An 18,169-nucleotide genomic window follows, 5' to 3' on the forward strand; every position below is an offset into this window, starting at 1 on the left:
ACACATATATGTATATATATGTGTGTGTATGTGTATGTGTACATGTATATATATATATATGCATATGCAGTGTCACAGACAGACAGACACACAAACACACACATAGTGGACACTTAACAAATGTTCGTAGAATGAATACATATCCAGAAAAGGTCACCTGAGTGAAGTTTTACTATTAATATATGCTTCTTTTAAGATATATCCCATGCATAAAATGATACATTGCTTTAGGATCAAACAAACTATCAAAAAGACTTCACTAGAAGCAACATTATTGGCTTTTAGAGAGAGCAAGGGTTTTCAAGATTATCTCAGCTTGAGCATCATTATTTAAAGTGAGAAGAATCACAGGTGGCAAGTTATTCCATTTACTTTTTAAAAATAAACAACTAAAGATTTCTTATCCATCACTCAGAGAGTGAAGACACTAATTTTTATTTTATTGGAACCATCATAATTTGGGGGATATAAGTTAACTGACCAAAGAAAGAAACAGACGAGTGCAGACCATCCAACTACCCATTGTGATAATTTTGTTCCAGAGGATCATAGTTGGGTGTTCATGGGAACAGGGTTTCACTAACAGGAACACTCAAATCTAGCTGCTGGACCCTTGGGTTTTTATCACGGTGGAGTAAAATGTGTGTGCACCCTCTAGTCTTAAGTGTCATTTTGCTCAAATACTTTGGATGCCAGAAAGATAGTTAAGACAAGATTTGTTGTTGCTTTTTTGCTACTAGGTTAAACATGTGAATTAAATTCTGATGCTTCAATGTTCAAGTGATAAGGTTATTAGGTAGAATCCCTAGGGATTCTTTGCAAGTAACAGAGTTCAGAATTTAAAATTAATAGGTACATGTAAAAATAACACATAAAAAGTCTCCCAATATAAATCTCTTATTTTGATATGAAACAGTTGATTTCAGCTATACTAAGCTACTGCAAGCTGTTCTACAAAATAATTGATAGATTGTTGCAGAAAGAAAATTAGGTGAAAGAAATAAAGCTAGAGTCCACAATGATATTTATAATATCTTTCAGTCAAATTCAAACTCATAGCAATTTATGTAAAAATATTCTATCAAAATTTATCACAAAAATTCAGCAAACACTTAAAAATACTTCTAGTTTTAGGTTTCTTTTCAAGGTTTGTTTCTGCAGATGAGTGGACCGAATTGCTAATTGGATTTAGAGAGCCAAAAATTTGTTTGATTGGAGTTGATACAAACAAAATAAATCTAACTGTGTGGTTTCAATATGTTTTTACTTTCTTAAATGACTCAGTGGGTGATATTTACATACATTCTCCCATTTTTTCTTATAGTGTACATTAAACCACATTTGCAAATACTTTGATCTTAAACTCATATTTTGAAATGCTTGAATGAGTATATGGCTAGCTACTACATTAAATAGCAATATATTTATAAGAACTAATTAATTCATGTCATAAAAATAATTTGGAAAACATGTATAGAAGATGAAATGCTTCTATAACCACAGTTGTCCATGAACAGATTTTGAGACACTATTGTCTAAACTATTTCTATTATGTTTTTATAAATTTATACAAATTAAAATGTCAATGAAATAATTATAGATGGCATTCTACCACAATATGAAGTGTGCCCATCCTTCTAGAAATTTACTAATATGAAATGTGCGCATCCTTTTAGAACTTTATCATCATTGTATTATTCTCACCATCTTCAGAGAAAAGGCCACCTTTTCAAAGGGATTTTTCTAATTAATATTTTATTTAACATTTAACTTTTTTACCTTCTAAAAATGCTTTGATTGGTCCTTTGAAATTGTTTTCTCTTGCTATCTTAATTTATGAAAGAGGATGTTGAAACACAGGGGTATTCAAGGTACATATACAAATTCCTGACAAAGTATGGATTGGCTCTTGTGGATGAGCCAAGAGTAAAACCAAGAAAACATTAAAAATAGTTGTTTCATTTAGAGCTACAAGAAATTACAATACAGATAGTAAACAACAACAGCATGTTCAGAATCAAAACACAGCTTTTCTTGGGGGGAAATTTTATAGCACAATTAGGAGTACGTTATTTTCTCACAATGCAGTAGACTTTATTGCAATTTATGAGATTTATACCTGAGAGGCATTTTAAATGGACAAAGTTCTCTTACTATTATCATTATTACCATGCAACCATGATAGAAAAGAAACCTTTTAGAATTCAGCAAGAAGAATAGAAAAGTTTTCTAATTTCTTTAAAATGACAAAAAAAAAAAAAAAAGTCCACTTCCTTTAGCAAGAGCTAATTTACGGCTTATTCAAAGAGTTTATCCAAAGCACCCAGGTGTGCTGATTTTCTTCTTAGAAACCAGCTAAGCATCTGAAACGGGTCAGTGTGCTTTAGGCACTCAATTGCCTCCTCCAGACTTAGTCTTTTAAGCACAGGTGCTAAGTGGAGGGTCTTTCTGAGCCTTACTCACCCTCTGACAGGAACTTGGCAATCCAGGCAGTTCTTAGAATTGGCTGCTCTGTGGGATTCAGCGTGAGTTATTTACAAAGCTTCAGTTGTTCAGGTCAAACAACTCAAACTCTCAATGTAAGGGTGGGAGTGGGAGGGAGGGCAATGGGAGCCAGAGGTAAAGTGACTGTATTGCTTAAGAAAGAAGAAAGATTCTTCTTGGATTCTGTAAAAACCATTTAAAAATTTCGTATACATTTAATAGCTACAACTTCAATAATTTTTTGGACTCTCTCAGAAATAAGCCTGAGTGATGTATAGGCTTTTAATTAATATTTCCCAGAATAATATATACATATTTCAAGTATTTTTTTTAAGCTTCTCTCTTCTACAAAGTGATGACAGGAAGTAAATACTCTTGTTATTTCCTCTTATATTAAAGTCTGGCTTCTTTAGACTTCAGTAATACAACATGTGTCTTTTTTTTTTTTTTAAATTTTTCACTTTTACAAGTGCTAATACAGTTGAGGAAGGAAACTGAAGACATCTAGTCCCGTGCCTGTAAATATTAAGGCAGAATCTCTGAAATACATTTTAGTTTTTATTTTTATAATTGAATACTAAAGTTATTCCTATAAACAAACCTCCAAATTGGCAAGTTGACTATTAGAAATCAAATCATATAATTATGCAGTTAAACTATATGTAACAAACTAATCAACAAAAAATTGTATTACCCATGTCTGGCCGAACTAATGTATTATAGGCAAATATGAGCAAGCATTTCTAAAACCACTAGATGGCATTCATTCACTGCAATTTTGGCCAAAGAGACTTTAAAGCTTTATCATGATCTGCAAGGTTGGGGAAAGGCAAATGTTTTCCATTATTTGATGATATTTTCCTATCATTTAATACAACAACAAAACTCAGTTTTATCTTTTCTTGGTTGCTTCAAATCAAATCAACAAATATTTATTGAAATCTTTATTCAAGGATTTTTCTGTTATGAGGAGAGTTGAATGAAAACCATCTCCATTGGGGTAGTAATGTATTTACTTACAATACCTAGCAGAAAATATATACAGAATACTGCTATATACAGTATTCAACTGACTTTCTTGTACTTTATTTCTTTAGTAATTTATGTTGCTATTTCTCATGTAGCACTTCTCTAAAGTAAGTGTGCCTCTAAAAAAAGGCACAGTCACAAATTTAGAATGTTTGTAATAGTTTTAGATGGCAATAATCTTCAACATTAATATTTTTGAAAACCTGAGGCCAAGAGCTCTTAATGACTCACATAGGGTCCTTTATTTTTCAAGTCTTTAAGAATATATGAGAAATAGCTTTCTAAATACATTGAGACTTAAGAATCAAAAAGGTCTTTGGTGATGAAACATTGTGATTTGGTCTTGAAGATAAATCATGGAAGGAAAACTCTCAAACTTCACACTCCAAACCAAAAAGTTGGGAGCAGATGTTGATGGGGACAAGTCAATAAAAGGTTAATTTTTTTTGTATAGGGTCTAGGTTAAAAATATAAAATCTAGGGCTTACCTGTTCTAATATGTTTTGAAGTCTTTCTATCTCACAGTCTATTACAAACTTCTTCTCTTGTCTTCTATCAAGTTCTTCTAGAAGTTGCCTATAGCTGACATCATTAAAATTTTCCACACATATAGCGCTGACATGCCAACCATTTTGTCCTGCTTTTTCCATAATAGCTTGGAGTATCGAGTATCCTATTGGGGGAAAAAAAGTTACTAAAAACATGCTCTTACTCCCATATAATGACTTATACAGGCACTGAGCCTGTATCAACACTGCTATGTTCCAAAATATACTGAATGCTTAGAAACTTAAAGTCTGCGTGGTTATTTCTGAATAATTTGTTTACTCAGGGGAACAAAATCTCTGAAAATAGAGACTGAATGAAGTAGCAATACCATAACTTGTGTAAGCTCTCAAAATCTCTTTACTGGAGAACATTGCATTGCTCTAGACACATTTTTGATGAGACAAACCCCAAACCAAATCTATCACCACCTGTAGTCAATAGCAATTTCATAAACTCTTTTTGTTATTTTACTCACTAGATGGAGCTCATTTTGAACAACTGTTTGACTTTCTCCTTGAGCAAGGTAGCACAACATTTTTGGTTCAACTATGGAAGAGAAGACGTAAAAGAAACAGTACAACAGTATTTATTGAGGACCCATTATTCTTGGTGCCTTATTTGGCGATGAGGACACGTGCATATTGGAGAGGTATTATTTAACTCTTTCTCTCTCCGCAGGGGAATGATATAGATTGGGGATCAGTTGAATGACCACTAGGTGAGGCACTGGTGCTCCTAATCTGATGTAAGAGAATGATATCCAAATAAACAACAGAAGTTTAGTTTTAAAAAGTGTGTAGCAGGACTCAAGGTAAAGTGTTGGCCCAAGGGAAAGCTTAGTTCCAGCTGTCTGGATGGAACAAGTTAAAATTCCACAAAGGAGAAACAACTTGTATTGGGCCTTGAAGGTTGAGAAGGAGCATGCAAGACTGCTGAAGGTGGGGGCGTTTATTACATGAAGAAAACTTTCCATGAGATAATAAAATGAATGGTTTCCAGCTGTTCTTGAACTAGATATCTCTGCATGTGGAAGGGAAGGCATCTGGTCCAAGCACCTGGTGTCAGGCAGGAGCTCTGAACTCATAATTCCTGCATTTGGACTATATCTTCAGTCCAACATTGTCTTGATTTTCCTGCTTTTTTTCCATCTGTCATTTATTTTTATTTTATTTTTTGAGATGGAGTCTTGCTCTGTTGCCCAGGCCGGAGTGTAGTGGTGTGATCTTGGCTCACTGCAACACTCGCCTCCTGGGTTCAAGTGATTCTTCTGCCTCAGCCTCCCAAGTAGCTGGGACTACAGGCACAAGCCACCATTCCTAGCTACTTTTTGTATTTTTAGTAGAGATGGGGTTTCACCATATGGGCCAGGCTGGTCTTGAACTTCTGACCTTGTGATCCGCCAGCATTGGCCTCCCAAAGTGCTGGGATTACAGGCGTGAGCTACCTGTAGATGGGGCACCTGGCCCCATCTCTCTTTTTTGAATTGTAACGTGAGGGAAGAAATAAAAAAATTATTTGAATTAATAAATATCCCGTAAACTAAGATTGGTTATCATCAGAGCTGGTTAGTCAGTTATATTTTCACTTTATGGTTTAGCATAAACAAAATATTCTAGTCCTCTTTAAGAAAGTCTAACACTTATTTGAGCTAATTCTATAGCAACTGTCTGTAGTTTCCTCTTCCTGTGATCCTGGAATTGGGGCAGAGAGCTGGGTGGATTAAAACTGAAGATTTAAAACAAATATAAAGCACCTGCAAGATAAGGGAATATTTCTTCAGTTTTCTAATTGGTATGTGAGTCTCACAGATTCAGGGATTTTAAATTTTTTTCAGGTATGTTTTCTACACATAAGAGTTCCAAACATTACTGATGCTCAGTTCATATCAACAGATGGAACTGATGATGAGATCATATTTGAAATATAAATTACCTGATATCCTGCCAAATGAAATACTGTGGCAGTCAGGATTCATTTTTAGCTAAACGAAAAAAATTCCCCGAAGGGGAAGAAAGAATTCATGTTAATTACTATATAATTATTCTGGTATATCCATTGCCCCATTTAGTCTTTCCTTTTGTAATGGTGCCAGTAATTATCTTTTCAAATCTTACTTAGATCCCCCGACCCAGAACCCTGGCACTCTTTCTCTTGTTTCCTATTCAATGTATACGTAATGTGATGATATGAAACCTTCCTTAATACATATGTCCATGCCTCATTTATTCTGTCGCTGGGGCTTGTGCTCTGATAGTAACTGAGACAATGTTCTTTTAATTCATTTTTTGACACCTATGAACATGTTCTTTGACTTAAAATGAATGCTTTTAAAAATACTAATTAACGTATTACTTTTCTTTTTTTCTCCTTTTACTTACCATCATAACAGAATAATGTTAAGATTTTTTTGTTTGCTTGAGTGTTGTAAAAATAATAAAAATGGCCCCCACACATAGCAATAGTTTTCTCCTTGGGCTCAATTCACAGCTTGGCACCATTCTCTAAATACTGCTGCGTTTTTGGCGTCATGTGGCTGTCAGGCTTCATGTCAGGACTAGGCATCCATGTTGTTTTTCTCCTGCTGACATGACTTTTACAAAATGTGAAGGCACATACCTTCTGATGAAATTTAAATATATATTTCCACTTACCTTACAAAATTGAAGTAGTCACTCTAAAAACAAAATTATAATTCAAATACAGCCTTCCATTATCTGATTTTTTTGATTTACAAATGACCCTAGAATTGGAATCAAACAGAACCCTAGGACACAATCTTTGTTGAATGGCAAAGAAAGTTGGTTACTTAAAAAGCCCCATTAATCATGGTCAGAAATAAATGGTATCCTTTCATTGCAGTTCAAAGGACATGCAGTAATAGTTTCAGAGCTTGACTAAAATCATATTCTTTTATAAGTTGTGTTTGATTCTAATATGCTCTTTTATTATTCATTGCTAGGAGAAAATACTGCTGTTGAATCTATGATTATATAACTTAGTTGTTATATAAACTAGAAAATCACAAGTCAAGTCATACTATTTCCACACTTGGCTATGATTTGTATCTCTCAGTTATTAGAAAATCTGTAGTACAATATTGTTGGTCAAAAATGAATACTGCAGTTTTGGGTGAATAATCATGTAGTTAACAGGAAATTCACTACTGTAAAAAATATTTTAAATTTTACTTCTACTCTAAAAAGCTGTCCAACATTTAAATTCAATATAATTTACTGAAAAGCTACTACATCCAGAATTCTTTAGAGTATATCAAGATAAAGATGTGGGAACTGGACAACATTATGTGAAGTGAAATAAGCCAGGCACAGAAAGGCAGGCTGTACATGTTCTCCCTCATTTGTGGAAGCTAAAAGTTAAAATAATTGAACTTATGGAGATAATAGAATGATGGCTACCAGAGGCTGGGAAGGATAGTGAGGGAGGAGGGAAATGGGGATGGAAATGTGGATTCACTTTTAATCCACCCAGCTCTCTACCCCAAAGTATAGTTAGATGGGATAAATAAGATGTAGTATTTGATAGCACAATAGGGTGACTAAAGTCAACAACAATTTATCGTACATTTTAAAATAACTTTAAGAGTATAATTAGAATGTTTATAACATAAAGAATAAATTATTGAGGTGGTGGATACTCAGTTATTCCTATGTGATCATTATGCATTATATGCCTGTATCAAAATATTCCATGCACCCTATAAATGTAAACAACTACTATGTACCTATAAGAACATTTTTAAAAAGATAGGTAATATGAAATACAAAGGTGGAAAAAAAAGATGTGATTCTTGTCTTTACAAGGAATTTACTTTCTAGCAAAACTGATAGGTAAACTATCCATTATGCAAAATACAAAGTATTGTATAAATACATTCAAAGTAGTAGTAGAGCATATCATTGATATAATCATTTTATTAGATTATGATAGTAATTAAGGGCTTTTTCATAGTTACTAAAGAACACTGTCAATTACATATAAAATATTAAGTGCTATGATATCACATAAAGATTTTATCAATTATGTTAGATAGAATCAAATGAGGTAAGCAGTCCTGTGCTACTGTCCCCTCATGTGTCAACACTTTTTACATCATCTGTAGATAATGACCTATTTTGGATGAATACCAATTTGGAGATGTCACTCCTCACAACAATATCTGGGCTAATTTATTTGATATTTTCTTTTGCCAGAGTTATTTAACTGTTGGCACACAGAGCAATAGAAAGAAGCAGAATAAATTTGTGCCAGGGAAGAAATTATTTAGAAAAGAAGGAGTTATCCCTCTTTTGTTCTGAAAAAACTTTACTTGGATGACAACTAAAAAGTGTCCATTGTACTTTTCAATGAGAAGGTTGTTGGTGTACTTAACATGAGCAGGGTTAATGGAATGCTGTATATAAAAGGCATTTTTCAAATTGAGAAATTGAGGAGAAAAGGGGAAGAGGTGAGAACGTGGAAATAATCAAGAAATATCATCAGAATAATGAATTAATAAGATGAAGGGGATACCATTTTGATGAATATGGGATAGAGAAACATCTAGATTATGGGAACTGGTTTTCAAAGGAGAAGACTAGGTCTGTCCCACGGGGGATTGTTGAGCCTGAAGAGGAAACATGGCAAGGGGGATGGCAGCAGTTTGTAGTTAACTTAAATTAAAGCCTCCCTCATTAATCTTGTAAATTGCTATGGAGGTACTTGCTACTACATCATCAATTTCTCTGATCTGGCACAATTTGTCAGTGTCCAAAACTAGTGGATTCACAGAGAAAGGTGTGCATGTCTGTGTGTGTCTAATGCCATGTATTGATTTGAGTCACAGAAAGAAATAAGATTCTGTAATCCTCACTGCATTTAATGCCACCATGCTGGAACTGTAGAGTAGATTTAATAACCGTTTAGTTTGGATTATTTCCAAAGCAGCTTAGTACTGAAATAACATGTTCAAAGGCCACAGTCTGGACCCCCAGGTTTTAGCATATGGAGGAATAACCAACACTGTAGCTTGGGTAAAATTATCTGCAGCTGTAACTATAGTATTTATTTATGCCATGGTTCAAAAAGGGCATACTAAAAATAAGCAAAGATTTTCCTACTTCTACAGCTTGAAGCTATTCATGTAAACCCAAGATAAGATGAAATATCTTGAGTTTTCCCTTTTCTACAAACACTCAAGAGTAAAAGTAGAAAATTCTTCTTCAAAGATGGATTGATAATAATTATTTTTAAAGGTGGTTATTCTGGGTCCTAGATTTTCCTAAGGCATTTTCGGACACTAACATTTTATTGTCTTCTGATTCCCTGGTATTCATATCTAGTTTAGATGACATTTTATAAGAAAATTTGATTCTTCAAATCTTTAGAGTTAAAGCACTGTAGTAGAGTCTGTAAGCTGGTGATTCTCTACTCCCACTTCTCCCCTTCATCCAAAGCAATGGGAATTTAACTTGGACCTATGGACAGTCAGAATGAATATATACCCTTGCTTCTCTTTCAGCTTGATATATGACTCTGTGACTAAGTTGTGGGCAATGGGTTATAAGTGGAAAGGTTGTGTGGAGGCTTCAGGAAACTCTCCTTAGAATGCTGTATGAATATACTTTTCATCTTGCATAGCGGGTCACATTCAGAAGCTTCAAAGACTTTTTATTTTGTGTGTTTGGAAGGACAAGAAGGGATATGTGAAGAACTGGCATGGCCTGTGGAAAGAGCTTCTAAGACTGGAGAGATATACAGGCAAGGGATACCTTACAAGAGCTTTCTCTATCATTCAAGGAAATTTAGGTCTTACTTCACAGAGAATTTCAGAAGAGAGTGACAAAATAACGTGTCTTAGAAGGCAGATTATAGCTGAAGTGTGGAGAATACAGTGGATGTGGGTAACACAGAAATGTGAAAATCACTTAGGAAGTCACATGGTAGTAATTCAGGTTAGAAGTAATGTGGGCCAGATTTAGGACCACGCAGTGGAAGGAGGATAGTTTTCAGATTAAGGATACAGAATAAATCAACTTGGTGATTAATGACATATGAATGATAAAGAGAGGGACAGTTTGAGCCTGACCACTATGTATTCTACTGGTGGTAATTCTACTTCTATTTTCAGATTGAACTCTTACGGCTTTTTTTTTTTTTTTTTTCTTCAGAAGCACATATTTTTCCATTTGGATTTCAGGTGGCAATTGACTTCTGATGAAAACCATCCTTGCAGTCACCTCCTTTACCACCCAAAGCAGTATAATAAATTCTGACAGAGGTCTGAGAAGCCCATTTTTATCTCTGGCTATAGAAAGCAATTATTCTAGAGACAATCTGTAGATTTTGAATATTCCCTACGAATATCCTAGATGTCTTTTCAAGTTTTCCTCCAGCATTTTTTATCGTCTTAGCACTATGGACCTCTACCAACATCTTTTTACAATAAAGGCAATGTGTGTCTATTTAAGTAAAGCAGTTTTGAAAAATTTGAATAATTTTAAACTCAAGTAATAAAAGAGTAATTTCCAATGAGAATAAACATCTAACATAATTACTAAATACTATTATTTTGCTCATAAAGTACAATTTTTTCTTTTACCTGTTTTACTATATATTCTATATATCACACTATATAAAATTTACACTTCTGATTTGATACTTTTTTATATCAGATTATATACAGTTCACAATTGAAATGTGCATAACAAGCAACCACTGTATTCTCATAAAGCAATTAAAATATATGTTTGTGTGTCAACAGGCACTCAAACAAGGACTTTGTCTAATACTAAGCATGTAAAGTATGTAAGACATAATTTTGAGTGTCAAACCTCTTCAATATTGCAACACTTTGGGAAACCAGTGTTAAGCAAAAGAATAGATCCTTTCAAAGGAGGTTTCATCAAGGGGAGAATGACTTGAACTGTAGTATGGTCCCTAAAGAATGGAAAGCGTTGATGAATAAAGATGATGAAGAGGAAGGAGCTACTGCATCATAAAGCAAAGGTAGAGAGGCTGGAGCTTGCAGAATGCTTAATAAATTAATAATCATTGGTAGTTAATAGAACTGGCTGCTGGAGTAATGTATTCATAAACTGCATTATGTTTTATTAGTATTTCACAATGCAAGTGAACCTCATAACAGCCCTGTAAAGTAGATATTATCCCCACCATAAAGGTGAAGAAATAAAAACAATTTATGTGACTTAAAGCATAACTCCATGAAGTGGCAGAACTATGAATTGAACTCAAGTCTTCCATTCTCCAGCCTAGGGACTTTTCACCACACTTCAGCATGCAGAGAGAGGGCGATTGAATTAGCAAGGAAGGATGAGGCTGTGATGAAGGCCTTTCAAGCACAGTCACCATCAATTCTGTTCTTTCTCTCACAGGCACATCTCATATTTTAGCATCTTCTGTCAGGGCTACTTTCAAAATATATCAAAAACCTGACCATTTCTCCCTACTGACACTGCCTCTACCCAGGCCCAAGCCTCTTGCTGAGGATTATTGCAAGAGCCTGTTTACATGTTTTTTTCCTTCCTCCACCTTTGTCCACTTCACACTACTCATAGCATAGCTTTGGGAGTGGAACTTTTCAGGCAAGCCAGATCATAACCACTTATAGGTCCAAACTCTCCAATTGCTTCTTTGTACTGATGTACAAAAACACACATTTCTGACCTCATCTCCTGCTCTCTTGCTCTCAAACATGACCAGCAATCTGGCCCCTTTGCCAGGGTTGCTCTGCCTGCAGTGCTCTCCCCAAGATGGGTCTTCAGGGTTCAGCCTTCTATGTTCTTTAGGTTTCTACCCAATGAATTCTCTTCAGTGAGGCCATTCTGGGTTACTTTAACATTTCAACTCCTTCATCCTGTGATTTTCTATTCCCCCTCTCTGCTTCAGTTTCTCCCCAACACTTCACCACCACCTAATATTCTCTAGATTTTATTCATTCACCTTGTTTATTGTGTATTTCCCCAACTAAAAGGTAAGTTCATGAAGTCAGGAACTTTGTTTTGTTCACTGTGCCTAAAAGAAGACCTGGCATCTAAAAGAAACTCAATAAATACTTTTGGATAATTAAATACTGAAAGTTTAGAAATTACTCCATTGATGATAGCAAAACAATAGTGAAATACTAGAAACTGGAAGCTTTGGATCAGGGAAGAGACAGATTTATAAAACTGCTATTATAATGTTAGCTTGATACAGTGGAAATGATGCATCCAAAGAGTGGAAAGAGAAGGAGGACAGGAAATCCAAACAGTAGATTGCTGACATTAATACATGCACAATGCAAAAGCTCCTCTCATCTAGACTAACTCCAAAAAAAAGTGGAAAGAGAGGAAAGTGTTGCTTGCGTGCTTTTCTTGAAATTCTATACTTTTCCCTCTATTCTGTACTTAACTATATAAGAGCCAGGAGATATTTCATTGTATCAGGTGGAGCCATATAAAATTTTCATTTCTGCTGATCAAAAATAGTCAAATATCAGAAACATCTTATTGTTCACCCCAGAGATAGCTTCCAAATGAATAATAGGTAATATTACATGGTAGTGGAATGACCTGAAAACTACTTAATTCATACTTTGTACATTTAGGCCCTAAAAGAATGTGGCAAGTAAATGCAAAAACTCCACAACTCCACAAATGGCAGAGGGAGGTCATGAGGTGTGGAAGCCCAGAGCACCACATACCTCAGCAGGAATACCTCTAGAGATGCCCTAAGTTACCTTAATATTAGTCTCTAGTTTTCAAAATTATTATTATTCATAGCAACTATCCTGAGTCATTCATAAGAGCTAAAATAAGCTCCAAAAACCTCAGAATTAAAGTAAGTGTGAAATTCATTTCAGAAAGAACTCCATTCTAAATGATAAAAACATTTTTGGTTCATAAAAACAAATCCTGAGCTAACCCTGCAAAATTGACTCATTAGTTGAGGGTGCATGATAGCTAATGCTGTCTAAAGTATTCTTCTGGTTCTTTTAAAGACCAATTAATTTATTCTACCCTAGGTTGAAGTTTGAGTCCAACAGATCTCATTAATTAATCATAAAAGCAATCACTAGCAACAAAACTCAAAGAAGTGTTACACAACATATTAAGTATCAGCTTGTTATATTTTCATGCCAAGCTGTGCACTGTAAATAATATTAATTTGGATCTGGCTTTTATACACAAAACAAAAACCATTCATTTTGGTTGATTTGAGAGTGATATTTTAAAATATTACTTTTGTCTTTTCTTTATAGCAGGGGTAGCAGTACATAATTTTCTTGTGATGATTCTGGTGAAAGGATTTGCATACAATTATGGAGACAATTTCTGTTCCTAGCAGGAAAACACACAGGATGAAGTAAGAATTCACCATATGATTAACCTAATTTTTATATCCTACTGAGCCTAGCTCAGTTCTAAGAAGTAATTGTAAACTCATGTCAGGAACTGAGAGTGAATACATTTGATTATTCACTATTAAATTTCTTTAGTGGAGAAATGACACTGAGGTGATCATCTAAATACAGAGTGATTTCTTGAATAGCATGCTAGGTGACAAATGACGGGGTCAGTGGTAGCCTGTGTTAGTTTTAATTGCAAAAATTCTCATTTCTCATCTGAGGCAGATTATTTGAATTTCTTAATCTTCTACCTTTGACTTTCTATGTAATGAAGAAGACTAATGTAGGATTTTTTTAGTCATGATAATTTTTTTCTATAGCTGTAAATAAAAATAGCTTCATTCCACATGGTGGAGTAACTTAGAATGCTGCTGTTCATTTGAGGGAAATAAATTGTGGATTCTTCATAGGTGAGGAAATTCATCCCTACAACTCTGGGAGAGTCATAACTTATAATTCGACATCCCACACTTCCTCAAAACAAAAACAAAAACCTAGCTCTTATTCTTGCATTCCATATTTGGTCATTAGACATTTGCTTAGTCACTTTAATCAGAAATCTAAGAGATTCTCTCAGACTCATTACTCAGCTTCACCCTCATCTCATGCCAATACTGATATTTCTTCCTAAATATTACATTTCATGAGAAATTGTCTATTTATTTGTTCTTTCACTTTTCATTCAATGAATATTTTTTTAGCATTCCCTATATTTCAGGCCACTAATCCAGAGGCTGCAGATAGAGAAATAGAACAGTAAGTTGTGCCTACTTTTATGAAGCTTACATTCCAATGGCTGAGGCAGACAAGAAGCAATACATAAGTACATTTATAATAGAAGGACAAGAGGTAGTAAGTTCTATGAAGGAAAATAAGGGAAAGAAGAAATAGAAATGACCAGAAGTGGTGAGAGAAGGGATTCTTATCTTCCCAAACCAATCTCTCACTGTCTCTCTTAGGTATGCATCGCTCAACTCATACTGAAGATTGGTAGTTCTCTGAATTAACAGATTCTCTCTTGCCTTTAACACAGTGCAATGGCCATTCCCTGTGCTAAGACAGTCTGTATCCCCTATGCTCACTGGCAACTTCTAATCTTTCTTTAAGCCTCAGTTTCAGCTTCAGATCATTTTAGAAGTCCATCTGGCCTCATCCATGTGGGGTTGTTGTCTTTTTTCTTTACGATTCCCTAGCTGTTTGTATAGTAATTACAGCTCATGCTACTCTGAATTAATTAAATCATTTATTAAATAAGTCCTATATGCTATTTTTGAAACTGCTAAGTATACAATATGCCTGTCACTAACCTCAGGGATGTGAAATCATAACTCTAATTGCTCGTTTACCTGTCTAGTTCCCTACAGGTATGAGACTGGTTTTTATTCGTTTTGATTTTCCTATTTTTTCACACAAAGGAAAGAATAAGCTCAATAAGAGGGAATTAGGTTGAATTAAATGACAAGGACAAAAATCCTGCCCTTTTTATATATCCCTATCCATTTGATCAAGCTTAATAATAATAAAAGTAATAATAATAACAATTATTGAAGGTCTGACAAATCCATGGCCTTCAATATTAAGTGCTTTATTGGCATAGTGTTAGTTTTATTATCTTCATCTTATATAAAGAAAACTGATGATACAGAAGTTCGTGGGCCAAGATCATGTAGCTATTAATTAGCAAAGCCTCATTCTGTCTGATATTAGAGTCTGCTTTTTATGCTCCTCTATGATATGGTCTATAATATAATGAAAACTTAATTCCATTCAGTTTGGGTTAATTTTATGTCCCCATTAAGGATTCATTTTTAACCCAGACATATCCCTGACCATGAAGCACTGTTGGATACTATAATATTTCCAAGAAGTGTGGTGGCTTCTGCTCTTCACATTGGGCACATGCTTGCTGCTTTAACTCTAAGTTTACAGTGTGGTAAAGCCCCCTTCTCCCAATTGTCCTCTCCCCAAATGTCTCTGGTAGATCTAGCCAGAATGTTACAACCATTGCAAAAATTACAATAATGAACACAGTTTCTTTCTTCAGAATAGCCTGTGAATGCTGCCCTGTGGTCCAGCTTGGTTAATGATGTCGTCCCAGCACTGCTCAGGACACACCATCAACTGCCTTCTCTCTGTAAGGACATCAAACATTAAATCATAGAATGAGGTCAACTTTAGTCAAAAAGCTTTTGAGTCACCACTTAGATCTATCTATATGCTTGCCCAAGTTCTTCCCTTTTAGAAACAGTCACAAAACTCCATAGGACTACTTCACAAATTAAATTTGAATTATGGTACAGAATACCTTTTATTGATGCAGGGATTAATGTGGGCAAGTTTTCTGAATAGGTATTAAGATGGCAAAGCCAAAAAGTACTTATATTTCAGTTAGAATAAATTTGCCTGAGAATTATAATGAATGTAAAAAAGTCTACAATAACTTATAAAATTGTAGCAAATTGGAACCAAGTTTGTATCATCAGGAGGAGAAGTCAGATCAAACTATTTATTTATTTTTCATCAAATATTTACAACATGCCAATTAGTTTTGCTTTGCTTTTTTCACAATGGTACTATGTGCCACTGACATTTTGATAGAAAATAAGGTTTTCCAAGTTTATTTTCATGAAACCAATAGACACAATCAAATGAATTGTGCTGGTGAATTAAATTGCTACACATATTTGGACAAACATTGGTATCATGCCTCTAAAACTGGCAGGTTTAGTTGAAGTGTGACAGAATGCAGAAAATATGTTAAGTGATTTGTTAGTTCAAATTCTTTTAATAAATTTGGCTTAAAAAAACCAAGAACAACAAATTCCAGTAAAGAATCCTATGGATGGTCTTTAGGGCTAATTATGACTGTTAAGTTTGAGATAGTAATGCCTATGTTATATGTTTGGTAGTTAAGGTTGCAGAAAGAAAAGGATAACCACTGTTGAATGAAACTCTGTTTATACTGGCTTAATAGTCCTAGGAGAGCTGCTTCCAAGCTTATATGGTTTAGCATTCTCTGTATCTGGAGCTTGTACACTGGTCCTGCCTCATTTGATCCATCACCTGACAGTGAAAACTACTTTGGTGGTGCTGCTGCAGCTAATCTGTTTAAATAGGTAGTTCAGCATCATTGCCAAATTGACCACTCCAATTGACTCCTCAATTAGCTATTCATCTTACAAAAGGCAAACTTGTATATATTCCAGAGCTATAGATTTATTATGCTGGTTATTGCCACTCAGAGATTACACTAGGTGTCTCCTTAAGAACTGAGCTGGATACTGTCCATCGACATCTTCATCCACTTTTTATTTTTCCCCACCTAGCTCTGTATTGGTGTTAGAAGAGGCTGACCAGAATGGTCGGCAGCTGTGTGCTTTGGCGTCCAGTGGAGTTGATTAAAAGGAATCACGTGCAACACATCAAAGGGAGAAAAAGTAAGTCAGGTTTTTTTTTTTTTGAGACAGAGTCTAGTACTCTGTTGCTGGGGCTGGAGTGCAGTGGCGCTATCTCAGCTCACTGCAACCTCCGCCTCCCAGGTTCAAGTGATTCTCCAGTCTCAGCCTTCGGAGTTGCTGGCATTACAGGCGCCCACCACAGTACCTGGCTAATTTTTTTTTTTGTATTTTTAGTGGAAACGGGGTTTTGCCGTGTTTGCCAGAGTGATTTCGAACTCCAAACCTCGGGTGATCTGTCTGCCTCCCAAGGAAGGGAGGTATTCTTTACATGATTCCTTTCCTGCCAGGTCAACAAGTGGGGTGGCTGCATCCCTTAAATAAAGGCCCTAGTCTCGGCCATTCAGCATTCTCCATACAGCTACACTCTCAGCATAAGCATATCTTCACCTTCCTTGCCTATTCAGACTTATGGTGGGAAAGACTCCCTGCTGTTGCTACCTCTGGGATGCAGCACCATCTGGTTTGTTGTTGGTGTCCCTAAAACTTGCCTACACCTTTTTAAAACCAGTTCCATTATTAAGCACTTCTTGATGACCCAGTTAGAGTGCACCATTAGCTTCCCACGAGGATAGCAACTAACTGAAGTAGCTTTGAGCTCAAAGCAGTATATGTTTGTAGAAGAAATATATAGGTATTAATTTTCTACCCATCCTATTATTTTCCTACTTTAATATAAATTCCAATAATTGCATGAGACAGTTTTTAACTTTTACTATGCTGTCATTACTTTCTGGGGACAGAAAAAATATATCTTCTAATCTTACATCTTCTGAAATTACCACTTCAAAATAAGTTATATTTTAATATTGTGTCAAATATTAAGAAGGTATATTCTAAATCATCACATTGTACATCTTGAGTATTTACAATCTTTATAAATTAATTTTTTTATATTAAGACAGCTCTAGCACAAGAATTTACAGTTTCAAAGAGTACGAAAAAGTGCTGCCTGCTGTCCCTTCTTACATTTTAGTTGTACCTTAATGATCTTGTACTCCTTTTACATTTTAGACAAGGGCTGTTTTTAAACAAATAATAAGCAAGTGTTCTCCATTATGCTACTGACATAATATAGTTTTATGAACTAGACGTGGCCTGAAAGCAAAGGCTTTTACCATCCAATTGCTGCCACAAATAATGGCTTCCTTGACACAAAAGACACCAAAATAAAGATGATCATTTTTGGAAGACATTATCCAAAATTAAATTGTTTAATTCTCCAAAATTCTGCTTGGCAAATCTA

General features: G+C 34.9%; 1 protein-coding gene across 10 annotated transcripts in view; it reads right to left on the bottom strand.

The window, feature by feature from the left end:
* The window catches only part of GRIA4 (glutamate ionotropic receptor AMPA type subunit 4), a 382,079-nt gene that overhangs the window by 111,251 nt on the left and 252,659 nt on the right, over positions 1–18,169 (bottom strand). For all 10 annotated transcript variants that reach the window (XR_004270967.1, XR_004270968.1, XM_032285714.1 and 7 more), the window contains one exon: positions 4,002–4,186. Coding sequence is in view for 8 of the 10 variants with exons in the window: in XM_032285714.1 (XP_032141605.1) it covers positions 4,002–4,186 (185 nt within the window). In the remaining 2 variants the exon portion in view is untranslated. The remainder of the gene's footprint in view (positions 1–4,001; positions 4,187–18,169) is intronic.

The sequence above is a fragment of the Sapajus apella genome, unplaced genomic scaffold, assembly GCF_009761245.1.
Source record: "Sapajus apella isolate SASKATOON/1434 unplaced genomic scaffold, GSC_monkey_1.0 scaffold16, whole genome shotgun sequence".
NCBI lineage: Eukaryota > Metazoa > Chordata > Mammalia > Primates > Cebidae > Sapajus > Sapajus apella.